Source organism: Ranitomeya variabilis, chromosome 6 (assembly GCF_051348905.1).
Source record: "Ranitomeya variabilis isolate aRanVar5 chromosome 6, aRanVar5.hap1, whole genome shotgun sequence".
NCBI classification, from domain to species: domain Eukaryota; kingdom Metazoa; phylum Chordata; class Amphibia; order Anura; family Dendrobatidae; genus Ranitomeya; species Ranitomeya variabilis.
This window is the reverse complement of record NC_135237.1, coordinates 165,582,229-165,604,288: the sequence shown is the minus strand read 5'-3', so window position 1 is coordinate 165,604,288 and position 22,060 is coordinate 165,582,229. Positions and strand designations below refer to the sequence as shown.

The 22,060-nt window shown below is 43.0% G+C and overlaps 1 protein-coding gene across 4 annotated transcripts in view; it reads left to right on the top strand.

The window, feature by feature from the left end:
* The window catches only part of SUGCT (succinyl-CoA:glutarate-CoA transferase), a 1,711,098-nt gene that overhangs the window by 328,585 nt on the left and 1,360,453 nt on the right, over nt 1–22,060 (top strand). For all 4 annotated transcript variants that reach the window (XM_077269202.1, XM_077269201.1, XM_077269204.1 and 1 more), the window contains exon 9: nt 18,734–18,829. In XM_077269202.1, coding sequence (XP_077125317.1) covers nt 18,734–18,829 — 96 coding nt within the window. The remainder of the gene's footprint in view (nt 1–18,733; nt 18,830–22,060) is intronic.

The window sequence follows — 22,060 nt, the reverse complement described above, 5'->3', positions numbered from 1 at the left end:
TTTGAGGAAAGGAAACACATTTATTATTTTCACGGCTCTGCATTATAAACTTCTGTGAAGCACTTGGGGGTTCAAAGTGCTCACCACACATCTAGATAAGTTCCCTTGGGGGTCTAGTTTCCAAAATGGGGTCACTTGTGGGGAGTTCCTACTGTTTAGGCACATCAGGGGCTCTGCAAATGCAACCTGACACCCGCAGAGCATTCCATCAAAGTCTGCATTTCAAAACATCACTACTTCCCTTCCGAACCCCGACGTGTGCCAAAACAGTGGTTTACCCCCACATATGGGGTATCAGCGTACTCAGGAGAAACTGGACAACAACTTTTGGGGTCCAATTTCTCCTGTTACCCTTGGGAAAATAAAAAATTGTGGGCTAAAAAATCATTTTTGAGAAAAGAAAAATTATTTTTTATTTTCATGGCTCTGCGTTATAAACTTCTTTGAAGCACTTGGGGGTTAAAAGTGCTCACCACACATCTAGATTAGTTCCTTGGGAGGTCTAGTTTCCAAAATGGGGTCAATTGTGGGGGAGCTCCAATGTTTAGGCACACAGGGGCTCTCCAAACGCGACATGGTGTCCGCTAATGATTGGAGCTAATTTTCCATTCAAAAAGCCAAATGGCGTGCCTTCCCTTCCGAGCCCTGCCGTGCGCCCAAACAGTGGTTTACCCCCACATATGGGGTATCATCGTACTCAGGACAAACTGGAAAACAACATTTGGGGTCCAATTTCTCCTATTACCCTTGGGAAAATAAAAAATTCCAGGCCAAAAATCATTTTTGAGGAAACAAAAATTATTTTTTATTTTCACGGCTCTGCGTTGTAAACTTCTGTGAAGCACCTGGGGGTTTTAAGTGCTCACTATGCATCTAGATAAGTTCCTTGGGGGGTCTAGTTTCCAAAATGGGGTCACTTGTGGGGGAGCTCCAGTGTTTAGGCACACAGGGGCTCTCCAAACGTGACATGGTGTCCGCTAGCGATGGAGATAATTTTTCATTCAAAAAGTCAAATGGCAATCCTTCCCTTCCGAGCCTTACCATGTGCCCAAACAGTGGTTTACCCCAACATGTGAGGTATTGGTACACTCAGGAGAAATTGTCCAACAAATTTTAGGATCCATTTTATCCTGTTGCCCATGTGAAAATGAAAAAATTGAGGCTAAAATAATTTTTTGGGGAAAAAAAAGTACTTTTTCATTTTTACGGATCAATTTGTGAAGCACCTGGGGGTTCAAAGTGCTCACTATGCATCTAGATAAGTTCCTTGGGGGGTCTAGTTTCCAAAATGGGGTCACTTGTGGGGGAGCTCCAATGTTTAGGCACACGGGGGCTCTCCAAAAGCGACATGGTGTCCGCTAATGATTGGAGCTAATTTTCCATTCAAAAAGCCAAATGGCGTGCCTTCCCTTCCGAACCCTGCTGTGCGCCCAAACAGTGGTTTACCCCCACATATGGGGTATCATCGTACTCAGGACAAACTGTACAACAACATTTGGGGTCCAATTTCTCCTATTACCCTTGGGAAAATAAAAAATTCCAGGCCAAAAATCATTTTTGAGGAAACAAAAATTATTTTTTATTTTCACGGCTCTGCGTTGTAAACTTCTGTGAAGTACCTGGGGGTTTTAAGTGCTCACTATGCATCTAGATAAGTTCCTTGGGGGTCTAGTTTCCAAAGTGGGGTCACTTGTAGGGGAGCTCCAATGTTTAGGCACACAGGGACTCTCCAAACGCAACATGGTGTCCGCTAACGATTGGAGCTAATTTTCCATTCAAAAAGTCAAATGGCGCGCCTCCCCTTCCGAGCCTTGCCGTGCACCCAAACAGTGGTTTACCCCCACATATGAGGTATCGGCGTACTCAGGAGAAATTGCCCAACAAATTTCAGGATCCATTTTATCCTGTTGCCCATGTGAAAATGAAAAAATTGAGGCTAAAGGAAATTTTGTGTGAAAAAAAAGTACTTTTTCATTTTTACGGATCAATTTGTGAAGCACCTGAGGGTTTAAAGTGCTCACTATGCTTCTAGATAAGTTCCTTGGGGGGTCTAGTTTCCAAAATGGGGTCACTTGTGGGGGAGCTCCAATGTTTAGGCACACAGGGGCTCTCCAAACGTGACATGGTGTCCGCTAGCAATGGAGATAATTTTTCATTCAAAAAGTCAAATGGCAATCCTTCCCTTCCGAGCCTTACCATGTGCCCAAACAGTGGTTTACCCCAACATGTGAGGTATTGGTACACTCAGGAGAAATTGTCCAACAAATTTTAGGATCCATTTTATCCTGTTGCCCATGTGAAAATGAAAAAATTGAGGCTAAAATAATTTTTTGGGGAAAAAAAAGTACTTTTTCATTTTTACGGATCAATTTGTGAAGCACCTGGGGGTTTAAAGTGCTCACTATGCATCTAGATAAGTTCCTTGGGGGGTCTAGTTTCCAAAATGGGGTCACTTGTGGGGGAGCTCCAATGTTTAGGCACACGGGGGCTCTCCAAACGCGACATGGTGTCCGCTAAAGATTGGAGCCAATTTTTCATTCAAAAAGTCAAATGGCGCTCCTTCCCTTCCGAGCCCTGCCGTGCGCCCAAACAGTGGTTTACCTCCACATATGAGGTATCAGCGTACTCAGGACAAATTGGACAACAATGTTTGTGGTCCAGTTTCTCCTTTTACCCTTGGGAAAATAAAAAAATTGTTGCTAAAAGATCATTTTTATGACTAAAAAGTTAAATGTTCATTTTTTACTTCCATGTTGCTTCTGCTGCTGTGAAACACCTGAAGGGTTAATAAACTTCTTGAATGTGGTTTTGAGCACCTTGAGGGGTGCAGTTTTTAGAATGGTGTCACTTTTGGGTATTTTCAGCCATATAGAACCCTCAAAATGACTTCAAATGTGAGGTGGTCCCTATAAAAAATGGTTTTGTAAATTTTGTTGTAAAAATGAGAAATCACTGGTCAAATTTTAACCATTATAACTTCCTAGCAAAAAAAAAATTTGTTTCCAAAATTGTGCTGATGTAAAGTAGACATGTGGGAAATGTTATTTATTAACTATTTTGTGTCACATAACTCTCTGGTTTAACAGAATAAAAATTCAAAATGTGAAAATTGCAAAATTTTCAAAATTTTCGCCAAATTTCCATTTTTTTCACAAATAAACTCATAAATTATCGACCTAAATTTACCTCTAACATGAAGCCCAATATGTCACAAAAAAACGTTCTCAGAATCGCTAGGATCCGTTGAAGCGTTCCTGAGTTATTACCTCATAAAGGGACACTGGTCAGAATTGCAAAAAACGGCCAGGTCATTAAGGCCAAAATAGGCTGGGTCATGAAGGGGTTAATAATCGGGCTAGTTCTGCTACCTTGGTTTCACCTTTTTTTTGTAATTCTGGGTTTCATCCTCGTTTTTATTCGGGGCAGGTTGAGCCTTCTGATTGTCCTGGGGTGGACTCTGTGGTTAACAGGTTGCAGCATATTTGGGCTCATGTTGTGGACAATTTGGTCTTGTCTCAGGAGGAGGCTCAGCGTTTTGCTAACCGTCGGCGTCGTGTGGGTTCCCTGCTTCGGGTTGGGGATTTGGTCTGGTTGTCTTCCCGTCATGTTCCTATGAAGGTTTCTTCCCCTAAGTTCAAGCCTCGGTTTATTGATCCTTATAGGATTTCTGAGATTATCAATCCAGTGTCTTTTCGTTTGGCCCTTCCAGCCTCTTTTTCCATCCACAATGTTTTTCATAGATCTTTGTTGCGGAAATATGTGGTACCCGTCGTTCCCTCTGTTGATCCTCCTGCCCCAGTGTTGATTGATGGGGAGTTGGAGTATGTTGTGGAGAAGATCTTGGATTCTCGTTTTTCAAGGCGGAGGCTTCAGTACCTTGTCAAGTGGAAGGGTTATGGCCAGGAGGATAATTCTTGGGTTGTTGCCTCTGATGTTCATGCTGACGATTTGGTTCGTGCCTTCCATTTGGCTCGTCCTGATCGGCCTGGGGGCTCTGGTGAGGGTTCGGTGACCCCTCCTCAAGGGGGGGGGTACTGTTGTGAATTCTGTTCTTGGGCTCCCTCCAGTGGTTATAAGTGTAGCGCTGGTGTCTGTCCTTCACCGCAGTTATCAGGTGTGTCCACTCTGGACTGGGCTATTTAGTCTGGCCTCACCCTTTAGTCTGTGCCAGTTGTCCATTGTATTCTGGAGGATTCACATCCCTTCATGGTTTCTCCTGCTTCCTGGTCTTTTCACCAAGATAAGTTTTTTCTTGTCCAGCTTAATCTGTGTAAGGATTTATGCAGTCAAGCTGGAATCTCTGGAGAGGCAGATATACCCTCCATATCTTTAGTTAGATGTGGAGTTTTTTGTATTTTCTGTGGTGGATATTTCCTAGTATTTTAATACTGACTGCATAGTTCTCTCTCCTATCTTTCCTATTTAGCTAGATTGGCCTCCTTTGCTAAATCCTGTTTTCAGCCTGTGTATGTTTTTTCCTCTCCTCTCTCAGTCAATATTTCTGGGGGGCTGCCTATCCTTTGGGAATTTTCTCTGAGGCGAGATAGTTTTCCCTTTTCTATCTATAGGGTTAATTAGTCCTCCGGCTCTATCGAGGTGTCTAGGATCAGTAGGTACATCCCACGGCTACTTCTAGTTGTGGTGTTAAGTTCAGGGTCCGCGGTCAGTATAGATACCACCTTCTCCAGAGTACGTCCAATGCTACTCCTGGGCCACCAGATCATAACACCCCACAGTTTGTTATCAAATTTCTCCTGGGTATATAGATACCCCATATGTGGTGAAAAATTACTACTACTATTAGGGTATGTGTCCACGGTCAGTTAACGCTGCGTGTTTGACGCTGCGTGGGGCCGCAGCGTCAAACATGCAGCGTCCAGATGTTCCAGCATAGTGGAGGGGATTTTTTAAAATCCCGTGTCCACTATGCGTGGAAACACGCACGCGGCGGCACTGTGACTCCGGACATGCTGTGCGTCTTTTCAGATCGCAGCATGTCCGTGTTCCTTGCGGCGACGCTGCGTCGCCGCAAGGAATATCACAGGGTCCTATGCGAGGAGTGCGATGATCCCGGATGTGTACAGTTAACACATCCGGCATCATCGCGTCCCAGAAGGGGGCGGGGCTTAGCGCCGAGCGGCTTAGCCGCTCCGACGATACCGCCGGCCATCCTGAACATGGACACCCACCCTTACACGGCAGGGCTTGGAAGAGAAGGAGCACTATTTGAGTTTTGGAACGAAAACTGACTGGAATAGGTGTGATGAGCACCTTGAACCCACAGGTGCTTCACAAAATGTTATTAGTTCAGCCATGATAATGGTTTTCACATGGGTAACAGGAGAAAATGAACCATACAATTTGTTGTGCAATTTCTCTGCTGATACCCCATATGTGGTTGAAAACTTTTGTCCAATTTCTCCTATTACCCTTGGGAAAATAAAAAATTCCAGGCCAAAAATCATTTTTGAGGAAACAAAAATTATTTTTTATTTTCACGGCTCTGCGTTGTAAACTTCTGTGAAGTACCTGGGGGTTTTAAGTGCTCACTATGCATCTAGATAAGTTCCTTGGGGGTCTAGTTTCCAAAGTGGGGTCACTTGTAGGGGAGCTCCAATGTTTAGGCACACAGGGACTCTCCAAACGCAACATGGTGTCCGCTAACGATTGGAGCTAATTTTCCATTCAAAAAGTCAAATGGCGCGCCTCCCCTTCCGAGCCTTGCCGTGCACCCAAACAGTGGTTTACCCCCACATATGAGGTATCGGCGTACTCAGGAGAAATTGCCCAACAAATGTCAGGATCCATTTTATCCTGTTGCCCATGTGAAAATGAAAAAATTGAGGCTAAAGGAAATTTTGTGTGAAAAAAAAGTACTTTTTCATTTTTACGGATCAATTTGTGAAGCACCTGAGGGTTTAAAGTGCTCACTATGCTTCTAGATAAGTTCCTTGGGGGGTCTAGTTTCCAAAATGGGGTCACTTGTGGGGGAGCTCCAATGTTTAGGCACACAGGGGCTCTCCAAACGTGACATGGTGTCCGCTAGCAATGGAGATAATTTTTCATTCAAAAAGTCAAATGGCAATCCTTCCCTTCCGAGCCTTACCATGTGCCCAAACAGTGGTTTACCCCAACATGTGAGGTATTGGTACACTCAGGAGAAATTGTCCAACAAATTTTAGGATCCATTTTATCCTGTTGCCCATGTGAAAATGAAAAAATTGAGGCTAAAATAATTTTTTGGGGAAAAAAAAGTACTTTTTCATTTTTACGGATCAATTTGTGAAGCACCTGGGGGTTTAAAGTGCTCACTATGCATCTAGATAAGTTCCTTGGGGGGTCTAGTTTCCAAAATGGGGTCACTTGTGGGGGAGCTCCAATGTTTAGGCACACGGGGGCTCTCCAAACGCGACATGGTGTCCGCTAAAGATTGGAGCCAATTTTTCATTCAAAAAGTCAAATGGCGCTCCTTCCCTTCCGAGCCCTGCCGTGCGCCCAAACAGTGGTTTACCTCCACATATGAGGTATCAGCGTACTCAGGACAAATTGGACAACAATGTTTGTGGTCCAGTTTCTCCTTTTACCCTTGGGAAAATAAAAAAATTGTTGCTAAAAGATCATTTTTATGACTAAAAAGTTAAATGTTCATTTTTTACTTCCATGTTGCTTCTGCTGCTGTGAAACACCTGAAGGGTTAATAAACTTCTTGAATGTGGTTTTGAGCACCTTGAGGGGTGCAGTTTTTAGAATGGTGTCACTTTTGGGTATTTTCAGCCATATAGAACCCTCAAAATGACTTCAAATGTGAGGTGGTCCCTATAAAAAATGGTTTTGTAAATTTTGTTGTAAAAATGAGAAATCACTGGTCAAATTTTAACCATTATAACTTCCTAGCAAAAAAAAAATTTGTTTCCAAAATTGTGCTGATGTAAAGTAGACATGTGGGAAATGTTATTTATTAACTATTTTGTGTCACATAACTCTCTGGTTTAACAGAATAAAAATTCAAAATGTGAAAATTGCAAAATTTTCAAAATTTTCGCCAAATTTCCATTTTTTTCACAAATAAACTCATAAATTATCGACCTAAATTTACCTCTAACATGAAGCCCAATATGTCACAAAAAAACGTTCTCAGAATCGCTAGGATCCGTTGAAGCGTTCCTGAGTTATTACCTCATAAAGGGACACTGGTCAGAATTGCAAAAAACGGCCAGGTCATTAAGGCCAAAATAGGCTGGGTCATGAAGGGGTTAATAATCGGGCTAGTTCTGCTACCTTGGTTTCACCTTTTTTTTGTAATTCTGGGTTTCATCCTCGTTTTTATTCGGGGCAGGTTGAGCCTTCTGATTGTCCTGGGGTGGACTCTGTGGTTAACAGGTTGCAGCATATTTGGGCTCATGTTGTGGACAATTTGGTCTTGTCTCAGGAGGAGGCTCAGCGTTTTGCTAACCGTCGGCTTAAGTTTTCCCTTTTCTATCTATAGGGTTAATTAGTCCTCCGGCTCTATCGAGGTGTCTAGGATCAGTAGGTACATCCCACGGCTACTTCTATTTGTGGTGTTAAGTTCAGGGTCCGCGGTCAGTATAGATACCACCTTCTCCAGAGTACGTCCAATGCTACTCCTGGGCCACCAGATCATAACACCCCACAGTTTGTTATCAAATTTCTCCTGGGTATATAGATACCCCATATGTGGTGAAAAATTACTACTACTATTAGGGTATGTGTCCACGGTCAGTTAACGCTGCGTGTTTGACGCTGCGTGGGGCCGCAGCGTCAAACATGCAGCGTCCAGATGTTCCAGCATAGTGGAGGGGATTTTTTAAAATCCCGTGTCCACTATGCGTGGAAACACGCACGCGGCGGCACTGTGACTCCGGACATGCTGTGCGTCTTTTCAGATCGCAGCATGTCCGTGTTCCTTGCGGCGACGCTGCGTCGCCGCAAGGAATATCACAGGGTCCTATGCGAGGAGTGCGATGATCCCGGATGTGTACAGTTAACACATCCGGCATCATCGCGTCCCAGAAGGGGGCGGGGCTTAGCGCCGAGCGGCTTAGCCGCTCCGACGATACCGCCGGCCATCCTGAACATGGACACCCACCCTTACACGGCAGGGCTTGGAAGAGAAGGAGCACTATTTGAGTTTTGGAACGAAAACTGACTGGAATAGGTGTGATGAGCACCTTGAACCCACAGGTGCTTCACAAAATGTTATTAGTTCAGCCATGATAATGGTTTTCACATGGGTAACAGGAGAAAATGAACCATACAATTTGTTGTGCAATTTCTCTGCTGATACCCCATATGTGGTTGAAAACTTTTGTTTGGGCGCAAGCAGGGCTCAGAAGGGAAAAAGCACCATTTGCCTTATGGAACACAAAACTGGCTGGAATATATAGCGGACACCATGTCACATTTACAGAGCCCCAGATGTGCCTAAACAATGGAAACCACCCACAAGTGACCCAATTTTGGAAACGATACCCCTCAAGGAACTTATTTAGTGGTGTAGTGAGCACCTAAAACCCACTGGTGCTTCACAGAATTTTATAACGTTGATTTGTAAAAAAAAAAAAAAAAAATTCTCTCAAAATTGTGCAATTTCTCCTGAGTACACTAATATCTCTTATGTGGCGGAAAACTACTGCATGTGCACACGGCATGGCTCGGAAGGGAAGTAGTGCCATTTGACTCATGGAGTGCAAAATTGTCTGGAATAGCCGACACTAGGGTCGGCTCCAGGGTTTTGTGGGCCTCAGACAAAAGAGTCTAAGTGGGCCTCTTTAAGTATTATTAGCACCACATATTCCTCCATACAGTATTATGAGCACCACATATTCCTCCATACAATATTATGGGCTCCAAATAGTCCTCCATACAGTATTATGGGTACTGCATAGTCCTCCTTACAATATTGTGGGCACCACAGTCTTCCATACAATATTATGGGTTACCACACAGTCCTCCATACAGTGTTATGGGCACCAAATAGTCCTCCATACAGTATTATTGGTACCACACAGTCCTCCACACAGTGTTATGGGCACCACATAGTCCTCCATACAGTATTATTGATACCACACAGTCCTCCACACAGTGTTATGGGCACCACATAGTCCTCCATACAGTTTTATGGGCATTTTGGGGTACATAACATTTTTGATCACATTTATCCTGTGTTCTACGCTGAGCATTTGCATCAGAGTTTCCATCTAAATCTACAAAATACGTGATTCAGATAAAAACTCCCAAGGTATCCATTCATTAATGAGGCAGCAGAGTTACTCTGGATTGTGTGCTGCTATTTGGTGGTATATGCCTTTTAAGAAGAGCACAAAACTGTGGGGAACTGCGCTTTTATGCATGCCTAAAAAGACAGGCACAGCAGGATCATAGGCCAGGCAGAGTCTACAGTGTCTCCATCTGCCTCATTAAGGTAATCTTCTAGTGTAGGTTCTGTCTAAATCACGTATTTTAGAGATTTACATAGAAACCCCAGTGTAAGTGCTCAGCATAGAGCGCAGGATAAATCTGAGCTGAGCTTTAGGCTGGAGTCACACTGCCGTATTTCTTGTGCGATAATGACATCGCACTGCACGGACTGGCCGGCACCTCTCCTGACCCGAGCATGACCGCATGATGGATTACTATGCAGCTGTCAAGCTCGGTCAGGAGAGCCGTCAGCCAGTACAAGTTTTACGATGCGATTCTCACAGGAGAAATACAGCAGTGTGACTCCAGCCTTAGTGTGATCTTTTGGGGGCAGAATAAAAAAAACAAAAGCAGGTGAAGAATTGGTTTGATTTATTTTTTATGCTGTTCCTCGTGCTGTATAAGTGATTAGACAATGTTATTCTTCTGGTCAGTGCTATTACAGCGATACCAGTACACAATAAAAAAAAATTTTGTAGAGAAAATATTGTTTTTGCACTGCTATATTTTGAGAGCTAGAACTTTTATTTTTCCACTGATGGAGCTGCTTGTTTTTTGTGTGACATGATGACGTTTTCAGCAATACCATTTTCATTCACATGCATCTTTTTGATCATGTTGTATTCCACTTTTTCCCAGCAATATGATGAACTAGTGTGACAGTTTTATAGATCACATTGTTCCTAATGTGGCGGTACCAAATATGTGTAGTTTAATTGTTAATTTTTGCTTTTACATAAATGTGTATTTATTGTTATGATATTTTTTGTTCTTTATTTTATGTTGTTTTTTTCAAGGCATTGTGCACGGTGCATTTTTGCTGCTTTTTGTATGAGCCGAAATGGGCAAAAAAACGCTATGGAAACTTTGTGCAAGCTAATTCAATGACAATCCTGAAGTGTTGTGCACATGATCAGTAAATTTCCTTTAAGTATTTGCAGTGCTTTTTTTTCTGCAGCATGTCAATTCTTTATGCATTCTGCAGCGTTTTTCACCCATTGACTTCAATTGAGTCAGTCAAATCTGCACCAAAATGCAGGTATAAAAATGTTTACAGATTTGCTGAGTTTTTGTTTGAGATTTTACCAGCTTCCTATGGTGTTTCCCATGCTATTATCTGTGTGACAGTGTGGGAAACTCCAGCACGGTGTATCTTATTGGCAGTAACACTGCAGCCGTTAAGACCGTGGCTCAGGGCGCTGCGGGGTCATGCTGTCAGATGTCAGCAGGCGTGGGTTGATGGGACTACTTCTTCCATTGGGCAACGTCTGCTGCCACTGATAACTGTGACAGCAGGTGCCGCTGATAGGAGACGTAGTCTTATCTCCCGTCTCCTGTGCTCACAATTAAAAAAAAAAAAATTGCATATTATTACATATATATTCAAATAAAAATTTAAAAAAACCATTATACTCACCTAGCGTCAAATGCCCTCGTCTCCAAAAAAAAATGTAAAATAATAAACCAACATATACTCACCTGTCTGCTGTAGTCCACGTAATCCTGAGGGACCCACAGCGATCTCATTTGTAGAACAGTCACATCAGGAGATGTGACTGCTCTACATGGCTAGCGATACACTGACAGGAGTCGATCACTTCTGCAGTGTATCACTGAGCTGCCATGAGAGAGTTCACCAGAATTTATCAGCTGATCAGCCTCTGGTGCTCTCACTTACAGCACCGCTGTGTGAGAACTTTCTTACGGCAGCTCAGTGCTATACACTGCGGAAGTGATTACCTCCTGTCAGTGTATCTCCAGCTGTTTTTGAGAGCAGTCACATCAGTGACTGATTTCAAAGTGTTCAGGATCATCGTGGGACATTATGGATTATGTTCTCTGCGGACAGGTGAGGAATATTGTGGTTTATTATTTTATTTTTGTTGCAGGAGACTTTGGTGTCAGTGGATTAGGCGTTCAGTGAGTATGGTTTAATTAAGATTCATTAAAGAAGTCTGTGTCATTATTTCAAATAAAGGACTTTATTCTGGGTGTGTGTGTTTTCATACTATCACTATGGGGTTACAAAAGAATAGGTGTCTTATAGACGCCTCTCTACTACTAACCTGTGGGCTTGATGTCACCCAACAATACAAAGGTGACCAACCCCACAAATATGAACCCCACTTGCCACCACTACAGGACAAGTGGGAAGAGTGAGGATAAGTGAGCTGAGAGCTGATATTTTTAGTCTGGGAGGGGGCCAATATCAATGACCCCTTCCTAGGCTATTAATAATAGCCCGCAGCTGTTTGCCTTGCCTTTGCTGGTTAGATTTTATAGGGGGACCCTATATCAATATTTTTCTGGGGTCCCCCTATAAACTAGCCATTAAAGGCTAAGCAAACAGCTGTGAGCTGATATTAATAGCATGAGAACCTTTCTGGCTATTGGCTTTTCCTCTGCTGGTTATTAAAATTATGTGAGAGCCCACTCACTGTTTTTTTTCTTTAAAATAGCAGTTGCTGTTTGGTGACAGCCTATGTACGTTCGTTCTTTTAATACTTCTACATATGCTAGTGACAATGTGTGTGTGTGTTTGTGTGCTTGTGTTTTCTTACCGGCTTAGTAATGAGGGTGTCAGGGTGACACCATTTCATTACTAATCCTAGGGCTAGGTGTCAATGACAGCTGCTGACACCAAGCTCTAATTCCATTACGCTGATGCCACTGCATCAGCATAAAAAAGGTTGTGTTGAAGCAAGAAATTACATCACAAAACTTTTTTAAAAAATATCTTTATTTAGCTCAAAAAAGCATTCATTGCTGTACAAAAATGCATGCAAAAAACGCATACAAAAACACACCAAAAATGCATGTTTTTGCCGCAGCATTTTTCCTGCCAAGAGATGCAGAAACATTGCAGAAGTTTCTGCAAGCAAAAACTCAATGTGGGCACATAGCCTAATAATTTTTTCAATATTTTTCTTCTTTATTTTTACTTTTTAACTTAGTTCCTCAATTGGATATTAACTTTTATTACTCTGATCACTGGTGTCATGCATTGCATTACAGATGTACTGCAATGCATGAGACCTATGTTATTACATAGACAGATAGCCTGTTAGACCCTGCCCATGGCTGGGTGTTACAGGCCACAGGGTCAAATTATTGACAACTATTGGCTCCCTGTGATTTAGTTGAAGGCGTGAGAGAGGGAGCCCATTCCCTCTACAACCTTACATCTGGAGGGATAATCCGCCAGGGGCAGTGCTGGCACCTGCCTTTCTTTTACCACAGGGGCTTGGCTGTCAGCTGTGCCTATTGGTGATTGCATGGGGAAGTGCTCACCTTTCAGCACTTCCCGACGATCACATGCTGTGATCAGTCATCTAGATTGACTGGCCAGTCGCAGCAACCAGAGAGTGTTCACCAATTAAATGGATCTCTGCCTATGCCGCTCAGCTGTCAGTATTAAGCTGTCAATGTGTGTTTTCACACAGTTATAGTTTATATGCATGACATATGACATACATAACACATCAAAATGCAGGAACTGACACCCTCTCATGACATGCTATATACGTCATTGGTCATTAAGGGGTTAGATAGGAGTAAACATGACATCATTTTTCCAATTTCCCTCTCACTCATGCATGATGCGACCCTTTGCATCTAATAGGGTAACATGATATCTAGTGATGGGATAACTAAATAATGCAACACAAAAGTGATGGAATAGTTATTATGTTTGTTTTTTAAAACAACTTCTTCACTGTTTATTTATTTATTAAAAACAAAGAAAGAAGCAACATTTACCACTGGAACCCACTCCCACCCCCAAATTCTCCAGTGCTGCCCCTTTCACGCTTATTTGAGGCAGGAAGACCTTTTAATTAGTCACTTGATTCCTTAAATCAATTAGTTATCTCAGATGTCATATGACTCATGGTCAGGACATGGTGGTGACTTTCATAATGGCAGTGCTGGAGTTGGTATTGATTCCAGTTGGGAGTATTACATCTTGAAAGAATCCCTACTCTCTGAAAACTGTGCAAATGTAACAAAACCCCCTTAAATGAGTGTTTAGCTCCAAGGAAATTTTTCAAAACTCAGTGCAGTTTGCCGAATTCTAACAGTCCGTAATATACACAGTGTCAGGATTTGGCTCTGCTAGTTTGAGAGGTCATGACATGAACACAAGTATGTAATTTGTCACGTGTTAACTAGATTTTCATCATCTTTCAGTGTTTTATTGAAAGAATCCCTTCATACTCCCTAAAAATTCTATTGAAAGGAATGTCTAAGAAGCTGTGTAAGAAGATATTTGGCACATGACTGACAATTTGCAAATTCTTGTGGTCACATACCAACAACTTGAACCAGCTAGCTGAACCAAATCTTAATTGTGTGAATGTGACTCTTTGTTAGTATTTGCCAAACTGCACTGCTAGCTGACAATTTGCCCTGGGGGGTAGAGATGTGCGAACCATTCAAGGTTCGGTCCGGATTTGCCAAATGGACCTCCATTCACGGAACCGTTCACTGAACATACGACGAACATACCCGAACCCCATTAGATTCATTGGGATGTAAAACTAAATGCATTAACAACACCTTAGCTTTCCAAACAGCTAAAATTAGGGGCTGACGCCAGGAAAAGTGGCATTAATTGACCCACATTAGAAATTTGCAAATAGCACAGCAGCAGTCAGCCATGGGCCATGCATGAGGAATCAGGATCTGGGCCAGCATTTACAGCTTGGAATTGAAGTTTTAATGAGGACCTGTCTGGTGGTTAAGGGAGCGGTGTAAGACTTCTTAGTTGGGAGACCTCAAACCTTATGCAACACCTCCATTTTTTTTTATTCGAGCCACACTTAGATGGTGCAGTCATCCGTTTCATACAGTACTATTGATAGAAAATTGTAAGAATAGTAACACAGGTAGTTGACTGATCAATCGACCCACAGTGGAACCTGTTATAATGGCACACAAGCATGCATGAAGCAGGGCCAATACCAGGAATGTCGGGGCCCCAATACTGACAACATTTTCAGGTACCCTTGAGACTCCGCCCAGGCTCCCCACAACTCCGCCTCCAACCCTCAAACCTTTCACAATCCCACCGACCACTCATAGAAAACTCCACATCTGCACCACATCCTCACCAATCACACATTATCAGTTCCCATCTAACACCAGATCACAAATATAGGCAGCAACTTTTGTTTTGGCTAAAAGATTTTTTTTAAGCTGCCACCACGACTAGGTAGACTCTTTTGGCCAGACCCTACTCTACTCTAACCTATTAAATATTTGTTAAAATATCCAATACTCTTTTTAGGTATATTTTTATTTATGTTTCTGTAAGGGAATGTGTCACATACCTTTTTTTAAATGAACAATAATACCACATACAAGGGACAAATACTGTCACACTGTGACCAAACCACATATTACCACCACATAGTGATGGAATAATACCACATACAAGGGACAAATACCACCACACCATGGCCACACCACATTACAACCACATAGTGCCCGATTAATACCACATGCAAGGGACAAATACCACCACATCATGACCAGACCACATTATCACCACATAGTGCCCAAATAATACCACATACAAGGGACAAATACCACCACACCATGACCAGACCACATATTACCACCACACAGTTAACGAATAATACCACTTAGAAGAGACAAATGCGGCTACATCATGGCTGGACCACATATTACAACCACATAGTGACCGAATATTACAATACTCATCAGTAATATAAAAACAGAATACTAATTTTACCATAAGTGCCATTATACACAGGAGCTTTGTATATAGTACACAGTGTATATTGTCAGTAAACATGCAATACAGTGATCACTGGTGACATTATACATAGGCGCTCTCTATAAAGTGTCAGTGTACAGGTATACAGTGATCAACAGTGACATTATACACAGGAGCTCTGTATATAGCATATATTGTACAAATAATATGATGTTCACCAATGACATAGGACATTTGTATACAGTGTATAGTCTACAGATAATACTAATACAGTGATCACCAGTGACATTATACCCAAGAGCTCTGTATATAGCATTTAGTGTACAAGTAATACAATGTTCACTAATGATATTATACATAGGAACTCTGTATACAGTGTACAGTGTACAGGTAATACAGTGATCACCAGTGACATTATACATATGAGCTCTATATATTGTGTCGGTGTACAGGTAATATGCAGTGATAATGTGTGCAAACTGTAAAGCGCTGCAGAATATGTTAGCGCTATATAAATATAAAGATTATTATAATATTATTATTATAACCAGTGACACTATACACTGTAGCTCTGTATATAGTGTCACTGCACAGATAATACAGTGATCACCGGTGACATTATACACACGACCTCTGTATATAGTATACAGAGTATAGTGTCAGTGTACAGGTAACAAACTGGCTCACTGTTGATATCTCTAGTTGAAGTTCTTCATCTTTGCTTTTTATCTTTATCCAGCACACAATGCCATCTCTTCTTCCAGCCAGTACTCGTCTCTGCAGAAAATAACAGTTATCTAGAGCACATTCCCAATTTTTTCCCCAACCTCTACCTGATGCAAGAAGAAGAAAAAAGTGACCGTGTCACCCTGCACGGTAACAGGACCATAACATTATCCTTTAATTAGCCCCTACAGTAATAATATCCCACATTCTGGACCCCACGTGTCCTCCCATTCTGGACCCCACGTGTCCTCCCATTCTGGGCCCCACGTGTCCTCCCATTCTTGACCCCATGTGTCCTCCCATTCTGGACCCCACATGTCCTCCCATTCTGCCTCATGTCTCTCCATACTGCCCCCATGTCTCTCCATATTGCCCTCATAGTCATCCATAATAGTATAATGCATCCCATAGTCAAATATAGTAGTATAATGCACTCCCATAGTAGTATATTGCACCCCTATAGTAGTATAGTACACCCCATAGTCATAAATATAGTATAATGCACCCCCATAGTCATACTGTATATAATAGTATAATGTACCCCATAGGCATATATAGCAGTATAATGCACCCCATTGTATTATAAAGCACCCCATGGTCATATATAGTATAATACACCCATAGTAGTATAATTCACTCTCATAGCAGTTTAATGCACCCCATAATATAGTGCACCCCATAGTAGTATCATGCAGCCCAAAGTAGTATCATGCAACCCCATTGTATAATGCACCCCCATAGCAGTATAATACACTCCCAACATAGTATAATGCACCCACATAGTACTATAAGGCATCTACATGGCAGTATAATGCAGCCCCATATTAGTATAATGCACCACCATATCAGTATAATGCACCCATATAGGAGTATAATGCACCCCCATAGTAGTATATTGCAGCCCCATAGTAGTATAATGCACCCTCATAGTAGTAATAATGCTGCCCCATAGTAGTATATTGCACCCCTATAGTAGTATAATACACACCCATAGCAGTATAACACACCCCCATGGTAGTATAATGCAACTCCATAGTAGTATAATGCACTCCATAGGAGTATAATGCAACCCCATAGTAGTATAATGCACCCCCATATAGTATAATGCAGCCCCATAGTAGTACAATGCACCCCTATAGTAATATAATGCACCCCTATAGTATTATAATGCACCCCCTAGCAGTATAACGTACCCCCATAGTAGTATAATTCACCCCATACCAGTATAACACACCCCCATAGTAGTATAGTTCACCCTCATAGCAGTATAACGCACCCCCATAGTAATATAATGCACCCCTATAAAAGTATAATGCACCCCCATTGAAGTATAATGCACCCCCATAGAAGTATAATGCAGCCCCATAATGCGGCTGTAAAAAAAAAAAAGCCGCACTATGATGTGCATGCGGAGGTCAGCTGCCGGCCTGTGATTGGCTGCCGGCTGCTAACTGTTGCCATGAGGGAGGAATCTCCTGCACGGTAACAGATTGTAACTGAATGTGCGTCTGAGGACGCACGATCAGTTAGGTCTCTTTCACACTTCCGTCTTTCATCTCCCGTCATAATGCGTCGTTTTGTGAAAAAAACGGATCCTGTGATTTTGCGCGCAGGATGCGTTTTTTCTCATAGACTGGTATTAGCGACGGATTGTTATGGATGGCCACACGTTTCATCCATCGTGCACTGGATCCGTCGTAAAATTGCTGTCTGTCGGGCGGAGAAAACACCCAGAGGAACGTTTTTTCTGCACGTCGGAAAATCGCTCAGCGATGGATCCTGCGCTGCCCGTCGTTGGCTATAATGGAAGCCTATGGGCGCAGGATCCGTCGCTGACTGTGAAAAGCAGGAATCCAGCGACGGATATCATCTTTTCAAACTGAGCATGCGTGGAAGAATTTCCTGTAAGGGAAATTCTCTCTCGCTCTCTCTCTTTTTACTATTGATGCTGCCTATGCAAAAGATATAATGTTAAAAATAAAAATAAAAAAATATTAAAATTCACAATATTCTCACCTTTCGACGTCCCGCGCAGCGTTACCGATGCTCGCGATGCTCTCGGCAGCTGCCGTTCCCAGTAATGCCTTGCGTTACAATGACCTCTGATGACGTCGCGGTCTCGCGAGACCGCTACGTCATCAGAGGTCATTGTAACGCAAGGCACTACTGGGAACGCCAGCTGCCGGGAGCATCGCGAGCATCATTAACGCTGCGCGGGACGCCAAAAGGTGAGAATATTGTGATTTTTTATTTTTAACATGGGTTGTGTTGTGTATGCGTTTTTAGCCCTAATGATTTTTAAGAGTAAATCTGGCCTTCGTATTTGCCACTGAAACACAGTGCTAGCACAACTATTACTATTGGGAGTAGCTAATGGGGTTTCCGGAGATTGTGCAAAAACTGTGCAGCAATCTACTTCGATGCCGGAAGATCGATTTCACACAGGACATGTTCACTTTCAGCAGCAGCATCAAACACATCCCCCCGTCCCTCCTGCTCATCATACAGCACCAGTATCATAGCCAAAGTAATAACAAAAGCATTAATGAAAACTCGATGATTTACAGAGCTGTGACTGACTTTTGCCGACTTTGAGTAAAAATGCTCGTTAAAGCGAACACAAATCCGAATGTGCTACGTTCGTGCCGAATTTGAGATTGGCGAACGTTTTCCCAACAAGTTCGCTCATTTCTACTGGGAGGTTATTGTACTGAAAGAAATTGGTTTGTGTATTGGGTCTGATATTTGCCTATAGCAATGCAGTAATTTTTATGCTCGTAGATTCCAGTATGATTCAACAGGTTGCATTGTTTTTTTTTTGTACTGCAGGTCGCTTGCTTGACTCAAATAGCAGCAAACTTCCTAAATGGAGGGATTGAAGCAAAGCGTTGGGGCACTGCACATGGAAGCATTGTACCGTATCAGGTAGGAAGCAAATCTTATAATGTTGTAGTCTTGAGTAATCTTTTTTGCCCTTAAAAACCTTGCCAGCAACAAAATAATAATGAATGGTATCCGCGTTCACCCCTTAATACACTTTTAGGGTATTAATGATTGTAATAATTAATGATCTTAATGCAATATGGCAAGACGTAGAATGTAAAAGTCTTGGCAGCTGTTGAGCACTTGCAGATGTTCCTGGCTTTCTTCTCTTCAGTAACTTTACTTTTCCTCTTGAATTCCACATGCACATTTGCTTTCTGGAGTGCTTATTCTGCTAACCATTTCTTATGTTCCTCGTTGACTGACTCGTTGCTGTATGATTCTGATATTGTATGTAATGTTGCCTCATCCTTGGTCTTGCTGTTTACTAATATTCAACATCTGTTGGCTTTTGGAGCCTCTCGTCCTTAGTTTGGATGCTTCACCTGCCATTATAACATGTTGGGCTTTGCTTAGCAGCCACTACTAGTCCTTAAGTGGTGTCAATCCAATCACATTTTTCTTTAAGACACCCTGATAAAGAGAAACCATAGCTTTAGTAAAGAGGTACCATACTTTTTTGCAATGAGCTACCTTCCATTTAAAAAGGGTTGAATTCCATTAAAATTTCCATATTACTCAGTCAAGATACCCCTCTATAATATAGTGGAAAGCTGCTCAGGAGAATAGATATTTTTTGATGGGCTAGATTCATCTTTGCATTACTTGAACAGGCATTCTGAATGGCCACTATGCAATACACTTCTCACTACAAGGAAAATGCCTAGATCAGTGATGGGCAACCTTTTGAGCTCGGTGTGTCAAAATTCGCCAAAAAACCGAGCATAACTTGGGTGGTGTGTCACCTTGATAAAAAAACATAATTTTGCGACATGTATAGTTTAAATAACAAATATGTATAATTAGAATTAACTTACCTGCTTAGTGACTTCTTTGTTCATCTGTCAGTTGGTTTCTTTTGTTGGTCTTGCTATTATTTAACTTGTGTGGGGTGCCGTGAACTAAGATAAGTGAGGGGGAGGGGGAATTCTTCCAGTGATGGCGAACCTGTGGCACTCCAGCTGTTGCAAAACTACAATTCCCATCATGTCTTCACAGCCAAAGCCTTTTCTTTGAATGGCCAGCCATGATGGGAATTGTAGTTTTGCAACAGCTGGACTGCCACAGGTTCGCCATCACTGATGCCTCCCTCTCACTTATCTCAGTAATGGCCAATGACACCCCACAGTTCACTGGATGATGGTTGCTGTAGTAGTCACAGGGCCTCCAGACAGCAATCACAGGGCCTCCAGACAGCTATCACAGGGCCTCCAGACAGCTATCACAGGGCCTCCAGACAGCAATCACAGGGCCTCCAGACAGCAATCACAGGGCCTCCAGATAGCAATCACAGGGCCTCCAGACAGCAATCACAGGGCCTCCAGACAGCAATCACAGGGCCTTCAGACAGCAATCACAGGGCCTCCAGACAGCAATCACAGGGCCTCCAGACAGCAATCACAGGGCCTCCAGACAGCAATCACAGGGCCTCCAGACAGCAATCACAGGGCCTCCAGACAGCTATCACAGGGCCTCCAGACAGCTATCACAGGGCCTCCAGACAGCTATCACAGGGCCTCCAGACAGCTATCTCCTCAGGCCTCAGAAGTGCAGCCTGGGACTTCTGGTCGGTGCAGCCTGGGACTTCTGGTCGGCGCAGCAGGGAGCAGCGCAATGTCGCCCAAACAACACAGATCCGACGCAGAGGCCTGGGACTTCCGGGAGCTGCGCCTGGCCTACCGGAAGTCCCAGGCCTAGACGCTCTGCACCGGAGCTCTGTTGTTTGGGCCCACAGACCTCCTGCATGGCATCCGATCCGATAAAAAATCGGATCGGATGCCATTGTTTAGCATTCCGATACCGCAAGTATCGGGTATTGGCCGATATTTGCTGTATCGGAATTCCGATACCGAGATCCGATACTTTTGTGGTATCGGGTATCGGTATCGAAACAACATTAATGTGTAAAATAAAGAATTAAAATAAAAAATATAGCTATACTCACCTCTCCGACGCAGCCTGGACCTCACCGAGGGAACCGGCAGCGTTGTTTGCTTAAAAATCGCGCTTTTCCTTCCTTACGTGACGTCACGGCTTGTGATTGGTCGCGTCGCCCATGTGACCGCGATGCAACCAATCACAACGCCGGAACGTAATTTTAAAATCCTGAAGGACCTAAAATTACGTCACGGCTTGCTGTGATTGGTCGCGTCGCGGTCACATGGGCGGCGCGCGACCAATCACAAGCCGGGACTTTAAGTAAGGAAGTTAAAGCGCAAATTTTAAGCAAACAACGCTGCCAGTTCCCTCGCTGAAGTCCAGGCTGCGTCGGAGAGGTGAGTATAGCAATATTTTTTATTTTAATTCTTTATTTTACACATTAATATGGTTCCCAGGGCCTGAAGGAGAGTTTCCTCTCCTTCAGACCCTGGGAAAGAAGCAATTTCTATGGGGCCGCGGCCGGCGGCCGGCGTGTCACTGAAAATGACTACGCGTGTCAGCACTGACACGCGTGTCATAGGTTCGCCATCACTGGCCTAGATAGTAAAGACTTTCCTGTGCCTGCATGTCAATCCCTTTGTTTTCAGGGGAGATAACGCTATGCCAGGGTTGTCTGCAGGGTGGAAACTTTAGTAGGTGCAGGGTTTCAACTGTACCCGGGCCCTGGAGCTTGGGGAGGCCCAAAGGCCCCTTTGACCTGTATGAAAAGACTATTAGTATTTTTTACCTGTGATAGTTTGTATGGCACTGTTGGAGATTTTGCATCTGGGCCCATTTGCTTCAAGTTACTCCCCTGGGCATCTGAGAGTGGCTTTCACTGCTGTCCATGTTGTAATATGAATAGTCAGCAGATTATATTCTTTTTGTGTATGGGAGAGTGAAGATAACTGTTAGCCGAACACAGCTTATGTATGGGCACTGAGGAATCAGGTGAAGGCTGTAGCTCATAGATGTCTTTTTAAAAGAAAGGAAGTCCTGCACAGAGATAGAGACATACACAGGCACTGCTGCTCCTAGTAAGTGCTCTAATATAGAATTATGGTGTTTGATTCCTAGTAACCCTGTAAATTACAGTCAGTGTATATGTGAAACAGAGGGGAGGATGATCTCTTCTCCATGTGTGTAGTGAATGAGCTTCATCACAGCAGTGTCAGACCCCTCTGAAGCTTGAGC